The sequence below is a fragment of the Erythrolamprus reginae genome, chromosome 1, assembly GCF_031021105.1.
Source record: "Erythrolamprus reginae isolate rEryReg1 chromosome 1, rEryReg1.hap1, whole genome shotgun sequence".
NCBI classification, from domain to species: domain Eukaryota; kingdom Metazoa; phylum Chordata; class Lepidosauria; order Squamata; family Dipsadidae; genus Erythrolamprus; species Erythrolamprus reginae.
The window spans coordinates 426,362,988-426,380,377 of record NC_091950.1 but is presented as its reverse complement, the minus strand read 5'-3'; the positions used below and the strand labels follow the sequence as shown (position 1 = coordinate 426,380,377).

The window sequence follows — 17,390 nt, the reverse complement described above, 5'->3', positions numbered from 1 at the left end:
TTGGGAGGAAATGGGGGGATTTATACGCATTAAAGTTGTTTTCCTTCACTAATGACAGAGCGCGAAGGGAAAACAGACCGTTTTGTTTAAAGTCTGTGTAAATAATGATAGTCAACACATTAGTTGACCCCGCCCCTTCCTTTTCTCTTTTCGTTTTGCTTGCTTCCGTATTTGTATCTGACCATTTCCCTTGTTTGTTTTTTATATGCAAATAACCAATGAAGATATTTTCAAGAGAAAAGGTTTACACACCTTTGCAGGGGGTTTGCATCCTTTGAGAGCGCAGTGGAGGCCACCTGCCTCTTCAGGATCCCCCGAGAGGTGCAAACGGGCGTGGAGCCCCCCTGGAAGGACCCCCTTGTAGTAGAAGGCAAATAGACATAGGCATATCCCTCACCCCCCCCCCCTTGAGAGAGGGCTGCTCAGTGGATGAGGGGTGGAAGGTTTTCCAAAGGGAAACCAGGGAGGGAGCCCAGCTGCCTCTGGCAAAAGCACCTCTGGGACGGACTCCCAGGTGGGTGGGGGAGATATGGGGGGGGGGGCTCCTGGCCTGGGCCCTCTTGGGGACCCATCATCCTCAGGAGCAATGCTGTGCAGGCTTGATTCCTATAGTGGCCATACATGTTACATAGAAACATAGAAGACTGAGGGCAGAAAAAGACCTCATGATCCATCTAGTCTGCCCTTATACTATTTTTTGTATTTTATGGATATACTGTATGTTTATCCCAGGCATGTTTAGATTCAGTTACTGTGGATTTACCAACCACGTCTGCTGGAAGTTTGTTCCAAGGATCTACTACTCTTTCAGTAAAATAATATTTTCTCATGTTGCCTTTGATCATTCCCCCAACTAACTTCAGATTGTGTCCCCTTGTTCTTGTGTTCACTTTCCTATTAAAAACACTTCCCTCCTGGACCTTATTTAACCCTTTGACATATTTAAATGTTTCGATCATGTCCCCCCTTTTCCTTCTGTCCTCCAGACTATACAGATGGAGTTCATTAAGTCTTTCCTGATACGTTTTATACTTAAGACCTTCCACCATTCTTGTAGCCTGTCTTTGGACCCGTTCAATTTTGTCAATATCTTTTTGTAGGCGAGGTCTCCAGAACTGAACACAGTATTCCAAATGTGGTCTCACCAGCGCTCTATACAGTGGAACCCCGACATAAGAGCTGCTCTACTTAAGAGCAACTCGAGATAAGAGCTGGGAGGGGAGAGATATTTTTGTTCTACTTACAAGCCCAAATTCGAGATACAAGCGCCAAGGAGCTGTCTCCTGAAGCCAAACGCTAACTTCCGCGTTTGGCTTCAGGAGACAGCTGCGAAGCGGCGCGCGTGTTTTAAAAGGTTGCAGCCGGCCTGGGGGGCTCGGGGGGGTGCTTGCAGCTTTCTTTCTTGCTCTTTTTCTTTCTCTCTTTTACCTTCCCTTCCTCTATTTCTTCTTTTCTTTCTCCTTCCCACCTTCTTCCCTCCCTCCCTCCCTTCACTCATTCCTCTCGTACTCTCCCCTTTCATAAGTTTCCTTGCTTCCTTCCTCTGTTCCTGTCCCTTCCCCCTTTCTTTCTTTCTTTCTTGCTCTTTTTCTTTCTCTTTTACCTTCCCTTCCTCTATTTCTTCTTTCTCCTTCCCACCTTCTTCCCTCCCTCCCTCCCTTCACTCATTCCTCTCTTACTCTCCCCTTTCATAAGTTTCCTTGCTTCCTTCCTCTGTTCCTGTCCCTTCCCTCTTTCCTTCCTTCCTTCCCACCCTCCGTCCATTCATTCACCCATTCCTCTCTTGATCGCTTAAAGCCGGTCCCTGGTGCAAAAAGGGTTGGGGACCTCTGTCCTACAGGATTGGGTGGCAGAGAAGTTGAACATAGGTAAATTTAAAAGTTTAAGAAAGTTTACAAGTTAAGTGAAAGAAACTTCATTATTCATTTATATGTACATGTACATTTCTTCATTAAAAACATGTCTTTCTGCATAATTTAGACTAACTTTGTGAGTTTTTTGAGGGCTGGAACCAATTAAAATTATTTACATTAATTCCTATGGGGAAAAGTCGTTCGAGATAAGAGCTGCTCGACTTAAGAGCCCAGGTCCGGAACGAATTAAACTCGTATCTCGAGGTACCACTGTATAGCGGGATCACAATCTCCCTCTTCCTGCTTGTTATACCTCTAGCTATGCAGCCAAGCATCCTACTTGCCTTTCCCACCGTCCGACCACACACACTGCTCACCCATTTTGAGACTGTCAGAAATCACTACCCCTAAATCCTTCTCTTCTGAAGTTTTTGCTAACACAGAACTGCCAATGCAATACTCAGATTGAGGATTCCTTTTCCCCAAGTGCATTATTTTACATTTGGAAACATTAAACTGCAGTTTCCATTGCTTTGACCATTTATCTAGTAAAGCTAAATCATTTGCCATATTACAGATGCCTGCAGGAATATCAACCCTATTGCACACTTTAGAGTCATCGGCAAATAGGCAAACCTTCCCTACCAAACCTTCCCCTATGTCAGTGTTTCCCAACCTTTTTTGAGCCGCGGCACGTTATTCATATTTTCAAAATCCTGGGGAACATTGAAAGGGGTGGGTGGGTGGGGGCTAAAGAAAAGTTTGGACAAAAAACCCCTCTCTCTTCCTCCCTTTCACTCTATTTCTCCCTCTTTCTCTCTTTTCCTTCCTTCCCTTCTTTCTCTCTCCATCCCTCTTTCTTTCTTCCTCTTTTTTGCTCTCTTTCTCTCTCCCTCATTCCCTTCCTCTATGTCTTTCTCTCTCCCTTGCTCTCTCTCTCTCTGTCTCTCTTGCTATCTCTTGCTTTTTTCTCTTTCTTGCTCTCTCTTTCACTGTCTCTCTTGCTGTCTCTTTCTCGCTCTGTCTCTTTCTCTGCCTCTCTTGCTGTCTCTTTCTTGCTGTCTCTCTTTCTCTGCCTCTTTCTTGCTCTGCCTCTCTTGCTGTGTTTCTCTTTCTCTCTCTCTCTGCCTCTTATATGTCTCTCTTTCTCTCTCTCTCTCTCTCCCTCTCAGCTGACTGCAAGCGGGAGCCCTGACGGCGGCAGCTGGACGTGCTGCTTTACGCCGTATATGCCAGGCCCGCAGCGCCATGTACGGCGTCCAGCAGCACGTCCAACCGCCACCATCAGGGCTCCTGCTTGCAGTCAGCTGAGAGAGAGAGAGCTCCCTCTCAACGCCGCCTGGAGCTCCCTCTCGCCGCCACCATCTCCCCGCGACTGCCTGCGGCCGCTGCAGCCACCCCCCTCCACTCCCACCGCCAGAGCCCTGCCGCCGGGCCCCAAAGGACACTTGCCGTCGACGCCAGGGAAGCTCCAGCTGGGCGGGGCGCTGCTGGTGCCTCCGTCCTGGGGCTCCCACTCGCAGCTGCTCCCCGGCTCCTGCCTGATGCCGCGGTTTCTGGCGCTCTCCTGCTGGGCCCCAAAGAAGGAAGGTAGGAAAAAGGCATGAAGAATGAAGCTCTCCTTCTTCCTGCCTTCCTTCTTTGGGGCCCAGCAGGAGAGCGCCGAAAACCGCGGCATCGAGCAGGAGCCGGGGGACAGCTGCGAGCGGGAGCTCCAGGTCGGCACCACCAGCGCCCCGCCCAGCTGGAGATTCGCGGCACACCTGGCCGTGTCTTGCGGCACACTAGTGTGCCGCGGCACACCGGTTGGGAAACGCTGCCCTATGTCACTCACAAACATATTAAAAAGAATAGGACCCAGAACAGACCCTTGTGGCACACCGCTTGTAACCTGTCTCTGCTCAGAATACTCGCCATTCACAATAACTCTCTGATGTCTATGCTTCAGCCAGCTGCAAATCCATTGAACTATCCAGGGATTAAGTCCAATCTTCACTAATTTATCTATCGGCTCTTTATGTGGAACCGTATCAAAGGCTTTGCTGAAGTCCAGGTAGGCAATATCCACGGCACCACCTTGATCCAACACCTTTGTGACATAGTCAAAGAAATCAATGAGATTAGTCTGACATGATTTGCCTTCAGTAAAGCCATGCTGATTTGGGTCCAATAAGTTATTGTTTTTTAGGTGCTGATTTATCCTCTTTTTGAGTAGAGTCTCCACCATTTTGACTATAACTGATGTCAAGCTAACTGGCCTGTAGTTACCAGCTTCTTCTCTACTGCCCTTCTTGTGGATAGGCACAACACTGGCCATTCTCCAATCCTCAGGAACATCTCCTGTTAACAGGGATTGGTTAAACAAATCAGTCAGGGGGGGTAGCAATGACAGATCTGAGTTCTTTAAGAACTCTGGGGTGGATGCCATCTGGACCCATTGCCTTATTTATCTTTAATCGTTCAAGTTCTTCTAAGACATTGGCTTCTAAGATCACTGGAGCTGAATCCGTACAGCTGGAAGCAATGCTATATCCCTCCATAGTATTATATTGTAAAGTGTCTTTTGAGAAAACTGAACAGAAGTAGCTATTGAAATGGTCAGCGATCTCCTTATTCCCATCAATGCATGTATTATTCCCTGTACTAAGCTTCGTGATGCCGCAGTTTTTCTTCTTCCTATCACTAATATACCCGAAGAAGGTTTTATCCCCCTTCTTTACAGATTTGGCAATTTCTTCCTCTTTTGAGGCTTTAGCAGCATATATTATCTGTTTCACCTCCTTCTGTCTCATTTTATACACCTATCAGCTATACTTCCAGACTCTTTATACCTCTTATAGGCAGCCTTTTTTTCATTGACTATAGCCCTTACATCATTGCTAAACCATAGTGGTTTCCTCTTCATCTTACCTTTAGTTATTTGCCTTACATACAGTCCAGGGGCTTTTAAGATGGCCTTTTTTAATACAGTCCACTGGGTGCTCGCTCCTGCCATTTTATCCCTCCCCTTTAATTCATTATTTAAATATTCCCCCATTGCATTAAAATTTGTTTTTCTGAAATCCAATACTTTGGTTGCAATATAGGATTGCTCACAATCAGTTTTTACATCAAATCACAAACATAGATGGTCACTGCAACCTAAATTTTCTCCCACCTTGACCTCTGAAACCCAATTCCCATTTGTAAAGACTAAATCTAGAATATTCTCCCCTCTAGTTGGTGTCTTAACCAACTGTGCCAGAGCTGCTCCTGTAAAGGCCTCTACTATATTCTTACTTTTGCATGTAAGGGCACTGGGGATATTCCAGTCAACATCAGGCATGTTGAAATCACCCATAACCACAATATCTCCCTTTACTGCCATTTGGGTAATTTCATCCACCATCTTGTTGTCATATTCCTCGGATTGCCCTGGAGGCCTATAGATCACCCCAATTCTAATGACAGAACCGTCTTTATTTTGCATGCAAATCCAGAGGGTCTCCAGATCTTTACATGTATTTTGAATTAGTATTGTTTTTAGACTTTCTTTAACATAAATGGCTACTCCACCTCCCCTTCTCTCTATTCTATCCTTCCTATACAGTGTATATCCTGGTATGGATATTTCCCATTCATTAGAATCCTTAAACCACGTCTCAGTTATGGCAACCAGATCCAAATTATCTCTAGATATTATGGCCATTAGCTCACAGAGCTTGTTTCTCAAGCTTCGAGCATTCGTGCACATTACCCGAACAACATTATTTTCATTATTAGTTTGCCCCTTATCATCAACAACTACATCTATTTTATTTGCAGCTCCCTTTTCATAAGCTTCCAAAAACCGATTTATCCTCATTGGTCGGGGACAGAAATCACCCACATCAGTTACATCTCTGTCCCCTTTACCTAGTTTAAATGCCTGTCCAAAAAAGTCCTGAACTCATCAAGCACCTGGATACCTCTGTATGATGGATGCAAACCATCCCTCTTAAACAACTCCCTATTAGACCACCTACTGACATCATGACTTACATAGCCAAAACCTTCAGCTTTACACCACTGCCTTAACCACACATTAAACTCTCTGATACAACTTGTTTTACCCTCCTGGCCACAAACCGGTAACACCTCTGAGAAAGTCACTGAATCAGTTATTCTGCCCAGCTCCATGCTTAGACATTGGAAATCTCTTTTTACCACATTAACATGTTCATGCGTGTTCAGTCATGCTCCTGGTGTGCTTGGCTGGAGCTCCCCCACCACCTGCAGCAAGGGGACTGAGGGGAAGGGCCTCGCCAGGGGATGGACGGCCCCAGGGGACTCTTCCTGCTTCCCAGCCAAGAGCAATGGGGGGGGCTTGGAGCCCCTTACGGACACTGTCATTTGGATAAGGGAGGGGAGGTCCTAACCTGGCCCCTCCCCTCCATGGATGAGGGAAGCATCCACAAGAGCATGGGGGGAGCAGGGAGGAGCTTTTAAGAGGGGCAGCTCTGCCCCCTCAGCTAATGCCACACGGAGGGGGGGGAGGAAGAGGGGAGGGTCCATAGGAGGCAGGGGACAAGGGAGGGGCCTGCCACTCACTTCTTCGCCAACTGGGCTCCTGCAACTGAGCCGCCGTTTGCTCAGGAGGGAAAAGGCTGGGACCCAAGGCAGGAGGGCCCACAAACACGAAAGCTGAAAACCTTATTCTAAAAAATGAGGGGGGAAATGTGCACTAAACTCTCGGAAGCCACAAGGGAAACCGGTCCCAGGGCCGAGTGATAAAAGCAGGAGTGGCCCCTGGCGAGACCCTCCCTCCCAAGGGGCAGCAGCCGGAGGGTGGGAGCAGAGCACGAGGGAGGTGGGTTTCTCGGCTGCTTTGGGGCAAGAAGTTGTGCGGATGCAACCAGAAGCGCCCCCTGCAGGCAGGCCTTTGCGCTCTGGAAATACAGCAGAGAGGGGCGGCATACAAATCTAAATAATAAATAAAACATACAGGAGGGGCAGGGCATCCCAACCACAAGCCCTGGACCCCCCAGCCTGGAGATCAGCTGCACCTGCTTTTAACTGGGGCGGGGGCTCCTTGGAGGCAGTGTAGCCCCTCCCCCTCCCAGCCAGGGGCCTGATTGGGTGGAGGGGAGGGCAGCTCTTCCGGGGACCCTTTGAGGTGAATTGTACTGGCCCCGAGTTCCAATTCTGAAGTTATTACCAGTTTCAAGAAGAAATGACACCTGTCTGGTTGCGAAGAAGATGCAGAAGTGGAAAATGGACTTATTATAAAACCCGGCTTGGAATAGCGATTGCAAGTTGAACGGTGTGAATGGAGGGGCTGGAAAAGATGAAGAGGGCTCAACCGAGGGGGGAGAACACACGGTCCATGCCTCAGAAATACACACACACACACACACACACACACACACAGAGGCTTGGCTTGCAGTGTGTGAGGGAGAGAAAGGGGGGGAGAGAGAGAGAGAGAGAGAGGAGTCACTTTCTTTGAGAGGTCAGCACAGCCTCCTCACCTAGTAGGGAGGTCAGAGGACACGTGGTCGTGCAGTCCCAGCGGTCAGGGAGAAGAGTGCCAGGAACACCAAGGCTGCAGGGCATCTTCCCTGGGGGTGGGGAGTGGCCCCCCTTCGGATTGGCCTGGTAACTGCACAAACTGGCAGTGGGGGTGGGGCGGGGAGGGGGGGTGTCAGGTGGGCTGCAGAGACTTTAGCTCCATTTACTTCTTCAAGGCTCACGGGGCAACCTGTGGAGGCCGTCAGCTCGTCTGCCAGCTCATCACTTGCCCCTCCCTTTGAGGAGGGGGAGGCCTGGGGGGTGGGCTCCCTTGCCTGTCAGGTGAACACTGCCCCTCCAGAGCAGGACACACTGCAGGGAAAACCCTTCAAAGCAAGACAATGAAGTGCCAAACAGGGACAAAAACAAGGCACGCCTGATGAGACTAACAGCTGGCAGAAAAAGGACAAATATGGACTTTGGAAAGTGGGATTTGTAACTGGAACAGAATAGCAGCAAATAGGCCAGATCTGCAAAGACCAAGTCAAGAACGTTAAAGTTCGGAAAGAGCAACAAATGCCAAAAATAAGGTGGGTTTTTTTCCCCCAAGTACATAAGCACCCAGAGGAAAGTCAAAGAAATGACCGGTCCAGAGGATGACAGGTAACAAGAAAAAAGCAGAACTGCTTAATGCCCCCTGGGAGACAGAGCAAGGGAGGTGAAGGCTTGGCAAGGCAAGGCGGCCCCTCCCGTTCTGCTTTGGGGGAGCATTTGCAGGCCAGGCTCTTGAGGGAGCCAGTGGACCAAATCGCTCGGAGCTGGAAAAGAGCGGATGGGGATCCAGCCCCCCAAAAAAGGGATAAAAAGGAGATCTAAGAATCTAGAGGCTGAGAAACCTGCCCCAAATACTTGGGAGGATCCTAGAAAAGATAGAGCAATTCCTGGAAGCCAGCGTGCGTTCGTTAAAAGCAGCTCATGTCAAATAAACATTATTGCCTTCTTTGATAATTGGACTGAATTAGCACATCGGGCGAATGCCGTGAACATCAAACTTCACTAAGGCATTTGACAAAGTAAACCACAGGCTACATCTTGATAAGATGGAACAACAGGGGACAGATGGCATCATCCCTGGATGGACTGGTCAGTGGCTGACCAACCGCACTCAGCATATGGTTCTCAGTGGGGGAAATGCGTCTATATGGAGGGAAGTGGGCAGTGGGGTCTTACTGCCTTAGGCCCATTACTCTTCAATACCTTCATAAATGTTGTAGCTGAGGGGACAGAAGGAGAACGCATCAGCAGGTGGCAGAGAAAACAGTGGAGTTGGGGGGAATTCTGCAAGAAGATAGGCTCAGAATCCAGAAGCATCTTGACAGGCTTGAGAATTGGGCCCAATCCACTAAGACACACGTCAAGGGTGAGAGAAGCAAGGTGCTGCACTTAGGCAGGAAAAAGAGGGTGCCCCGATGCAGGTCAGCCAATTCCTGCCCCAACCCCAGCGCCTGCGAGAGATCTCGGTCTGTTACCATTGGAGCTGCAGCTCTCTCCGACTTCAAAAGCCCACGTAAGCCCACCAAGCCAGAGTCCTGCAGCAGCACGAGCCCCACCTGGGCCCGCCTCCAAAGCCGAGGGGCCCCACGACCCCCCTGCTTGTGGGGGCAAGCGCTCCGTCTGTCGTCCAGGGTTTGGAGGAATTTGCCGCATTTCAAGACAAACGGTCAAAGGACAGTAGCCTTTGGGTTTTCTTCCCAGCTACGATAAAATGTATTTCAGTGCTAAAACGTTTACATTTCAAAAAACTCCTACAAGCCCAGTTTTCAAATAAATGCCATCAGCGACTCCTTAACGTTGCAGTGAAGCGCAGAGGTCCTAAGAGGCGCTAGGGAAACGGGGCAGCGGCACTCGGCCTCCTGGGAAAGGGGCTCTGTCCGGGCTCTCCTGGGCCGAAGGGAGGCAGGGCTGGTCAGAGGGGCGGCAAGCCCGGGCAGGCTCTGCTCCGGAGGCCGGGGCGCCTCACAATGCGTGTGGGGAGGCTGGAGGGGGGGCATCTCAGAAGTCACAGGGCGGCCTCTCGCAAGGAAGGCATTCGGCGCTGCTGCTGGCCTCGGCCCACTCCCCCTGCGGCTCGGCTGGCTTCGGCTGCACCTGGAAAGGGAGACAGACCTCCAGCTCTGCCCCAGAAAGGAAGCAAAGACGGAAGGTGCCCCCACAGGGTTCGGGGGGGCTCCCCTTGCCATGGGGCCCAGGTGTCCTGCAGAGTCAATCCAGGCCAGACCCCAAAGGTGGGGGATAAATCCTCTTTCGGGAGGCGCTTCTGGAGGGCCCCACCCCCACCAGCACAAGAGCCACCTGCTGTGACATCCCAGAGGCCCCCCCCCCTTCAAGAGCAGCAGCCGCCCTCACCTGGACCGGCCGGCTGAGGCCCACGAGGGACTGCAGGACGTTGCTGTAGTACCCCAGGAGGAATTCTCCCCCTGCTTGTGGGAGGCCCTCGGCCCCCAGGAAGACCTGCAAGCAAGGAAGCGGCCGTCAGCCTTTGAGGGGAGCAGCACAACGCGGCTGAGCTGAGCCGAGGGACCCGCCCGTCACCTGCTTTGTCCGGTCCTCAGAGGAGATCTCGTTGTCCTGCACCCAGATGTAGGCCACGTAGTCATTCACGTGTCCGAAGGACGTCTGCCGGGAGGAGGAGGAAGAGCTGCCCGAGGAGCCTACAGGGGCCCCCTGTCTGCCCGGGGAGGGAGGGGGGGGGGAGGCTGAGGGAGAAGCCGCCACCGGGCCAGGCGGAGCCCATCGTCCTCTGGGCAGGCGGGAGCCTTTCCCACCCCGTTTGTGCGTGCGTGCATGGGGTCTTTCTCCTCCGAGGCAGCCAGCTCGCTCCCCTTCTTGCAAGAGCCCCACGGTGGGGTGGGGTGGGTGGGCGTTGCAGCCTCCACCAGGGAGGGCCGCGGGAGAGCCCCCCTCCCCCATTACCCTGTAGAGCCCAATCCAGTCCCAGGCGCTGCTGGGGAACTCCGGGGCGGTGACGTAGCTGACGGTGGCGTCCTGCTCGGCACTCCAGCCGCCCACCGGAAAGAGCACCACCAGGGGCTCCGACTGCAGCGGCTGCACCTGCACCCACAGAGACGCCCACCCCGCGTGAGGGAAGCCAGGGAGCGCCCCACCCCCGGCCCCCCTCCCCCTGGCCTCTCTCGGACTCGGGGCCACCAAGGCCCTTCTGCCAGGCCAAGAGCTGCCCCTGTAAACCAGGACCAGGAACAAACTGGGATTGAATCTGAGCTTCAGCTCCTGGAGGGTTTGGGCCAGCAGCTCCTCTCTGCCCAGAGGCTCATCCCGAACAGGGCCAGCCCCTCCCCTTGGGGAGCAGGGCCCTTCCGGGGGTGGCACTCCCTCTGCCAAGAAGGCACGTGAGTGTCGGGGTTGCCTTTTCCCCTGCTGAGGGGGGGCTGCCTCTTGGCAAAGGTGAGGAAGGTCAGATTCTCCAGAGACAGAGACGCTGCCCGCAACCCACAGAAGCCCTGGGGTCCCACAGCTGCAGGCCTGCTGGTGAAGCCAGCCACTCCTTGGCCTGGAGGGAGTGTGGAGCCTCCTGCTCGGACACTGCTCCTGGCCGGAGGCTTCCAGGGGGGCCCCTCGGAGACCCCGCAGCAGCCCCAGGCCCAAGTTAAGGGCAGGAGGGGGCCCTGCTTGGCTTCAGGAGCCAGATGGCCCCGGTGGGAGGGGCCTGCCTGTGGACACCGGGTGCTGGGGGGGGGGCTAAGGGGCAGCTGGGATCGCCCCCCATCCCCCCTCCAGAGGCCGCTACCTTCAGCTCAAAGGTGCCGGTGACCGGCTTGTGGTCGCTGATGGCGTAGTCCATGTGGCTGGTGTAGCTGCCCAGGGACAGGGAGACCCCCCCTCCCTCGCAGGGCACCTCCTTCAGCTGGGAGCACGGGGGGCTTTTCACCCTCCAGAGGATCCGGTCGGTCCAGGCGGGCTTCCGTCTCTTCTCACTGCAGAAACAAACGAGGGGGGGGACAGCTCAAGGGGACACGCCCCCCAACCCCTCCCCTCGGAGCTGAAGGAGAAGCTGGGCTGGGGACCTGCAGCCTCTTTGTGGTCAGAGCTGCACTCAGCCAGGAAACCGAAGCCCCCCTCCCCCCGGTGGGCATACAAAAGCCCCCCAGCAGCCCTTTGGCCACAGACACACAAGGAAGCTGCTGCGGCCTCGTTCCAGCCGGCTGGGCCCTTTGGGCCGGACGAGCAGCAGCTGCTTTGTGTGTGCGTGACAGGCACCTCCGTCAACTTTGAGCTGCTGCTGTTCTTTGTGGCCGCTGTCTCTCGTGTGTGTGTGTGTGTCTGCCATGCAGCCCACAGAGAGCGAGCGGAGGGCCGCCACTGCCCCCTCTACGCCTGAGGTGGGTCCAAGGCCTGGGTCATCACCCCATCCCAGCAACCGCCCAGTTGGGAGAGGGGAGTCAGCAGGCGGCCCAAAGGCCTATGACTTCCCACAACTCCCCAGCCGCGGCAGTCCTGAGCCAGACCCACGCGGCGCCTCCTCGGCCCTGCCAGTAGAGAAGGGCAGAGGGGCCCCAAGCCCCCTATAAAACGTCCGGCTTCTGCTTGGGAAGCTCCGGTGATTTCTCTGGCTTTCTCTGCCCGGCCAAATTCCGGCTTAAGAGACACCTTGGTCCGAAGCCCCCCCCCCCAACACCTCCGCAGTTACCTGGTGTCGTACTCATCCGAGTGCAGGTCAAACTTGTAGGTGGGTTTGAACTTCAGGGGGCCTTCCGAGAACTCCTGGAGGAAGAAAATCTTCTTCCGGGCCATGTTTAGCTGGGATTGGGAAGCAAGAGCCGTTCGGTGCTGCAGGTCAAGCGCAGGAGCACCCCCCCCTTCATTTCCCAGGAGAGAGAGAAAGCCTGGGCAGCAGCTGCCTGCACAAGGCCGTTGGGTTTGCAATATACAAAGAAGCTAAGAATGAGAGTCTGTTTGTATTAAAGCACTATAGCATTAAGAGGTAATGTTGCCAATGGCCATAAGGGGGAGCCAGAAATCATGATCCGCTCTCTCTGCCGATTCACTGAGACTATGGACTGAAGCTCTGTGACAGTTTGATGGGTTTGAAAGCTGTAAAGTATGTCCCATACGTAACACAAAGACAGGCTTGTATTATCCTTATTGTGTTGGCCGTACTATTCTGAAGTAAATGCTATTTTAGATGCTTTATCTGTCTCCCATCTCCTGGATGTCTGCTGGAATCCCATGGTCTCCTCTGGGAGGGGGGGGGACTGGCCAGGCAGGGTCAGGGTGTGAAACCAGCCACCCCTCCCCATTCAAAGGCCGAGGGGCCTGGGAGTCCCAAGGGGAGGGAGGCGGAGGTACCTGGTCCTTCTCCCAGAGGAGGCTGAAGCGACTGCTGCTGATGGATTCCCGGATAAAGTGCAGCCCATAGTCCTCGATCCGGAAGTTCAGATCGCCAAACCAGAAGAGGAGCCTGGGAGGAGGCAGACAGCAGCGGGGGAGGGACGGCTTCTGCCAAAAGCAACCCCCCCCACCTCCCCCCTCCGCCACGGCAGGATTCCCTCCAAGCAGGCGGTCAGGGCAGCTAGCCCTTCCAAAAGGCAGTTACCGAGGCGGCTTTCACCACCACCAGCCCCCCCTCCCTTTCCCCCACCAGCAATCCCCTCCTTCGCTCAGGCTACGAGGGATGTCCGAGGCACTAGACTGGGCCCTCGGATCTGGCTAGAACCATTGGGAAGCCATTCTGAATTGGCTAAATTGGATAAAATGCAGGCAAAACTGCTCTGTTGGGTTTTTAGAACTGCCCCTTGCTCTTCACCTCCGGAGGGCAACCAAGTGGCCGAGAAGGCAGCCGTCCACCCTCTCTGGACCTCTGGGAAAGGCCTCTCCTTGTTAACCCTCACCTATTTCTCTCCTGATTTTTTTTGCCCCAGCTCCTCCGTCCCTGCCACCCCCCCATGAGATGAAGGGGGCTGGGGGGAGGGCACCGTTTGCGTGGGGACCGCTGGCCGGACTCCCAGCCTCTCTGGGCTGGGCAGCAGGGCCCTCTGAGGGGCCACTCACTCATGGTCCAGGGCGGAGGGGAATTCCTCCTCTTCAAACTGCTGCATCTCCAGGATGTGCTCGAAGTCGTCCAGGCGCTGCTTGGTGTTCTCCTGGTGGGCCGGCAGGTGGCAGTTTAGGAAACAGACCGAGTGGCCGTACAGAGACAGGCGGGTGGAGACCCCTCCCTTGTTGCCCTGCGAGACAAGAGGCCAGAGGCCGGGGTTGCCTACACACACACACACGCACGCACACACACCCAAAAGGCTCCGTGGGATGCGTTTTCTGATGCATTTTGTCCATAGGTCAGTTGCAGCATCCTTCCCCCCATCCCCCCTCGCCCACATCTGCAACCTGGCCAGGCCAAAGAGGGAAGCCAGATTCGCTCCGTGACCACGTGGCTACAACTGCAGCAGTCTTAACACCTAGAGTAAAAGAGATCTCAACATGGGGCGCAGGGGCCTCGCTTAGCAACAGAGACATCCGGCCTTCCCGCCGTCGCAGGAAAGGACTGCACACCGGGAGGGGCCAGGGCGCGACCCCCTCGGCTGCGGCCTTTCTTCCTCCCTTTGTGGACAGTCGCCCTGGGGCCAAAAATCCGGATTCGCGGGTGTCAGGTTGCGCCACACGCCGATCATTGGGGCGTCCAGGGGCCTCTCCAGCCGGAGACGCCCCCCCCAGCACCAGCGAATCCCCCTGGAAGTCAGCCGGGGCTTCTGCTGGGCAAAGTGGAGGCAGCCTGACCCCGTCCCCAGCGGCTCTCAGGCGCTTCTGCCTTGGAGGTTCCACAGGGATTGTCCTCCGTGGGACCCCCCCCCCCGGGCTGCCCCGAAGCGACTCCCTGCCTGAGGACCCCCATCGCCGGAGACCTTTGCAGGTGTGTTCCCAGTTAGCACTACAAACTAAACTCTGCTTATTTCCTGCGTCCCTCCTGACCGCGGTGTGGAGGTGATTATGATTGTTATGATTATTGATGAGACTTGTCTGCCTGCCTCCTCCGTGAGAAGGATGGAGACGCGCAGGGCAAAGGGGACAACGCCTGCTGCGTGGGTGGGTGGGCAGGGGCTTGGCCGCAGCAGCAGAATCCGGCCTCGCTGCTTTCCCTGCATTGACTGTACCTGCTGCGGCTTTAACCGACCGGAGGCCTGGCAAGGTCCCTGTGGGGCAGCTCACCCAGTAGCCGTGCAGGCCCGTGCGGGTAAACTGGCTCCGCACTCCCCGGATGAAGGGCAGGTGGGCTTGCTTGGCGAAGAGGAGCAGGAGGAGGCCCTGCATGCGGACGGAAGACACCTGGCGAGCGAGGGGGGCGGCCATCAGCAGCGCTCCTGCCACTGACCGGAAGAGGCTGACCGATGCCCGGAGGGGGGTGGACACAAGCTCTCCAGCTTTGGGCTGAAAGGGCTGCGCAGGACCCCCCTCCCCCCAGGCACAGGACGGGGCCCGGGCTCCAACCCCCCCTCTCCTCCCGGGTCACAGGCAGGAGGGTCCGAGGGCCGCAGCCCCCCCCCCCCGGGCTCTGCTTCCCCGAGCTCTTCCCGCTCCCGCCCCCCCCCCCCCGCAAAGGGCCGGAGGAGTCCCGGAGGAGGAGGGGGGCCGGCGGGGGGGAGGGCGCTTACCCGGACGTAGCCCCGCGGGGCCAGCGCCGCCGTCAGGGAGGCCGTCCAGGGGTCCTCGAAGGCCAGGTCTGAGAGGAAGCTCAGCAGCCGCGAGTTCACCTCCTGCAGGCTGCGAAGAAGGGGCCCGGGTCAGGCACCAGGACCCCCCACACTCCCTCCCTCCCTCCGAGCCCCCCCCCCCCCCACTCACCCGACGGCGTAGAGGTCCACGGGCGGCTCCGGGGCGTCGAGGCGGAGCAGGGCGGCCACCTCGCCGGGGGGATGCGCGGCGCCCACGTTCCAGGTGACCAGGTGCAGCCTGCGGGGGGGCGGGGGGGACACACACGCATCAACCCCGGCGGAGGGGGCGGGCGGGCGGGGGCGGGAGACGCGCTCCTCCTCCTCCTCCTCCTCCTCACCAGAGACGCCGCGCTGCCACCGCCGCCGCCTCCATCTCGCCCGACGCGGGGAAGCCGGATGAGAGCGGCGGGCAGCACCGGGCCGGCTCCTCGCCCGCGCGCGACGTCACGCGCGCCCATTGGCTGCCAGGGCGCATGCGCAGATTCAAGGCGGCCCCGCCTCCGCCCTCTTCCCCCCCCCCCGGGGAGCTTGGCGCATGCGCATGGCGGCCGAGAGTGTGGAGGGATGCCGGTCTGGGCGCCGCTTCCGCCTTCGGAGGGTCCCCGGCGGCCTCTCGGGCGTGGAGGAGACCGGAGCCCGCGGAGCCACTCGGTCCATCCGCCTCCTGCCTCGGGGCCCTTAGAGCCCGTCCGGACCCCCGGCTGGAAGCGGCCCGTGCAAGCGAAGCCTCCCCGGGGCACGTGACGCAGGCGGCTGCCGCCCCCCGTCTGCGGAAGACACGCCCCCCCGGGGGCAGATAAAAGGGGGGGAGCACCGGCTGCGGGAGCCATCAGAGGCGAGGGGGGGCCTCCAGGGGGAACATGGGGCCCCGCAGTAGAAGCACAAAACGAGGCTCCGGGAAGAGTCGCGGGACCTGGGCATGTGACCCACAGAAAGGGCCGGGGGGGGCCGCATAGCCCCCTCCCGGTCTCTCGGCAGCTGCCACCCGAAGGAGGGGGCCGGCCTGGACCGGAGTCTAATCAGAAGAGAAAGCCCCCCCACCCCTGGAACGATTAGTGGGGCAGGTCGGCAACAGAAGTCCTGAAAGGTTCGAAGGGGTCAGGCACCTTTAGTCTGAAATGGGGGCAAACCTGTGGACTTCACCATGGCCAGCTGGCTTTTCAGCCTTGGTAAAGGCCACTTCGCCTTCCCTGAAGCCCCGGAGGCAAAAGAATAATATTTATTTATTTATTTATTATTTAGATTTGTATGCCGCCCCTCTCCGCAGACTTGGGGCGGCTCACAACAGAGTACAACAATTCATGACAAATCTAAATTATAGTTTAAAATATTTTTAAAAAACCCATTTACTAAGCAAACATACACACAAACATACCATGCATAAATTGTATACGCCCAGGGGAGATGTCTCAGTTCCCCCATGCCTGACGACAAAGGTGGGTTTTAAGGAGCTTACGAAAGGCAAGGAGAGTAGGGGCAGTCCTAATCTCTGGGGGGAGTTGGTTCCAGAGAGTTGGGGCCACCACAGAGAAGGCTCTTCCCCTGGGGCCCGCCAATCATCATCATCCTGCAACGGACAAATCGGAAGCTCAGGAAAATGCACTTCCGCTTTGCCCCTTGTGCCATTTTCTGCACCGTGGAGGGTTCAGGGAAGCTTCCTGACGCCCAGGAGTGCAAAAAAACAGCACAAGGGGCAAAGCGGAAGTATGTTTTCCCGCACCTCCGGCTTGGCCTCCACCTACCAGACTTCAGAAAGGCCTGTGCGCATGCGTGGGGGAGGGATGTGGGCTTGTTCGCGCATGCTAGCACCCCCCCACCCCCACCTGTTGTACATTCTCCTGGTCAGTTGGAGGAGAAGAACTTGAGGACTCTGATGCAGATAGTGTTTATGACTTAGTGGTAGGCCCTGGTCACAGGCATTAGAACAGGTGGGAGGCCAGAAGACGCTCACTGGGTCAATCCTCAATTCAGAAGGGTCCAAAAACGCAAGGAACAGGTGTTAGGAAAAAGATATTAGAAACATAGAAGACTGGTCTCCTGGTCCATCTAGTCTGCCCTTATACTATTTCCTGTGTTTTATCTTACAATGGATATATGTTTATCCCAGGCATGTTTAAATTCAGTGACTGTGGATTGACCAACCATGTCTGCTGGAAGTTTGTTCCAAGGATCTACTACTACTTCAGTAAAATAATATTTTCTCACGTTGCTTTTGATCTTTCCCCCAAGGAAATGGGTTAAATACTGGAGTGATGTATTGGTACGTCAGGGGGCCAGTGGGGAGAAGGGTGGAGTTTCAATGTTGTAGAGCTAAAATGAAATGTGTTTCCATTCAGCTCCAGAGCGAGTA

At 55.5% G+C, this 17,390-nt stretch overlaps 1 protein-coding gene across 1 annotated transcript; it reads right to left on the bottom strand.

Moving 5' to 3' along the window:
• Window positions 1-9,056: 9,056 nt before the first annotated feature.
• INPP5K (inositol polyphosphate-5-phosphatase K) lies at window positions 9,057-15,805 on the bottom strand. Its single transcript, XM_070735541.1, has 12 exons — window positions 15,379-15,805; window positions 15,171-15,278; window positions 14,981-15,089; window positions 14,538-14,654; window positions 13,386-13,561; window positions 12,684-12,795; window positions 12,025-12,134; window positions 11,125-11,311; window positions 10,293-10,430; window positions 9,912-9,995; window positions 9,726-9,830; window positions 9,057-9,467 (listed from the first exon to the last, which is right to left on the bottom strand). The coding sequence occupies exons 1-12, from the start codon at window positions 15,513-15,515 to the stop codon at window positions 9,372-9,374; spliced, it is 1,479 nt and encodes a 492-aa protein (XP_070591642.1). The 5' UTR covers window positions 15,516-15,805; the 3' UTR covers window positions 9,057-9,371.
• Between the last annotated feature and the right edge of the window lie 1,585 nt (window positions 15,806-17,390).

Excerpts from the sequence above, each read along its gene's own strand:
- INPP5K (XM_070735541.1), bottom strand. The coding sequence starts at position 15,515 with ATGCGCCCTGGCAGCCAATGGGCGCGCGTGACGTCGCGCGCGGGCGAG. Across the intron at positions 9,831-9,911 it reads CTGAGGACCGGACAAAGCAG|GTCTTCCTGGGGGCCGAGGG; the intron begins GTGACGGGCGGG and ends CCTTGCTTGCAG. Across the intron at positions 9,468-9,725 it reads GCCTCAGCCGGCCGGTCCAG|GTGCAGCCGAAGCCAGCCGA; the intron begins GTGAGGGCGGCT and ends CTCCCTTTCCAG.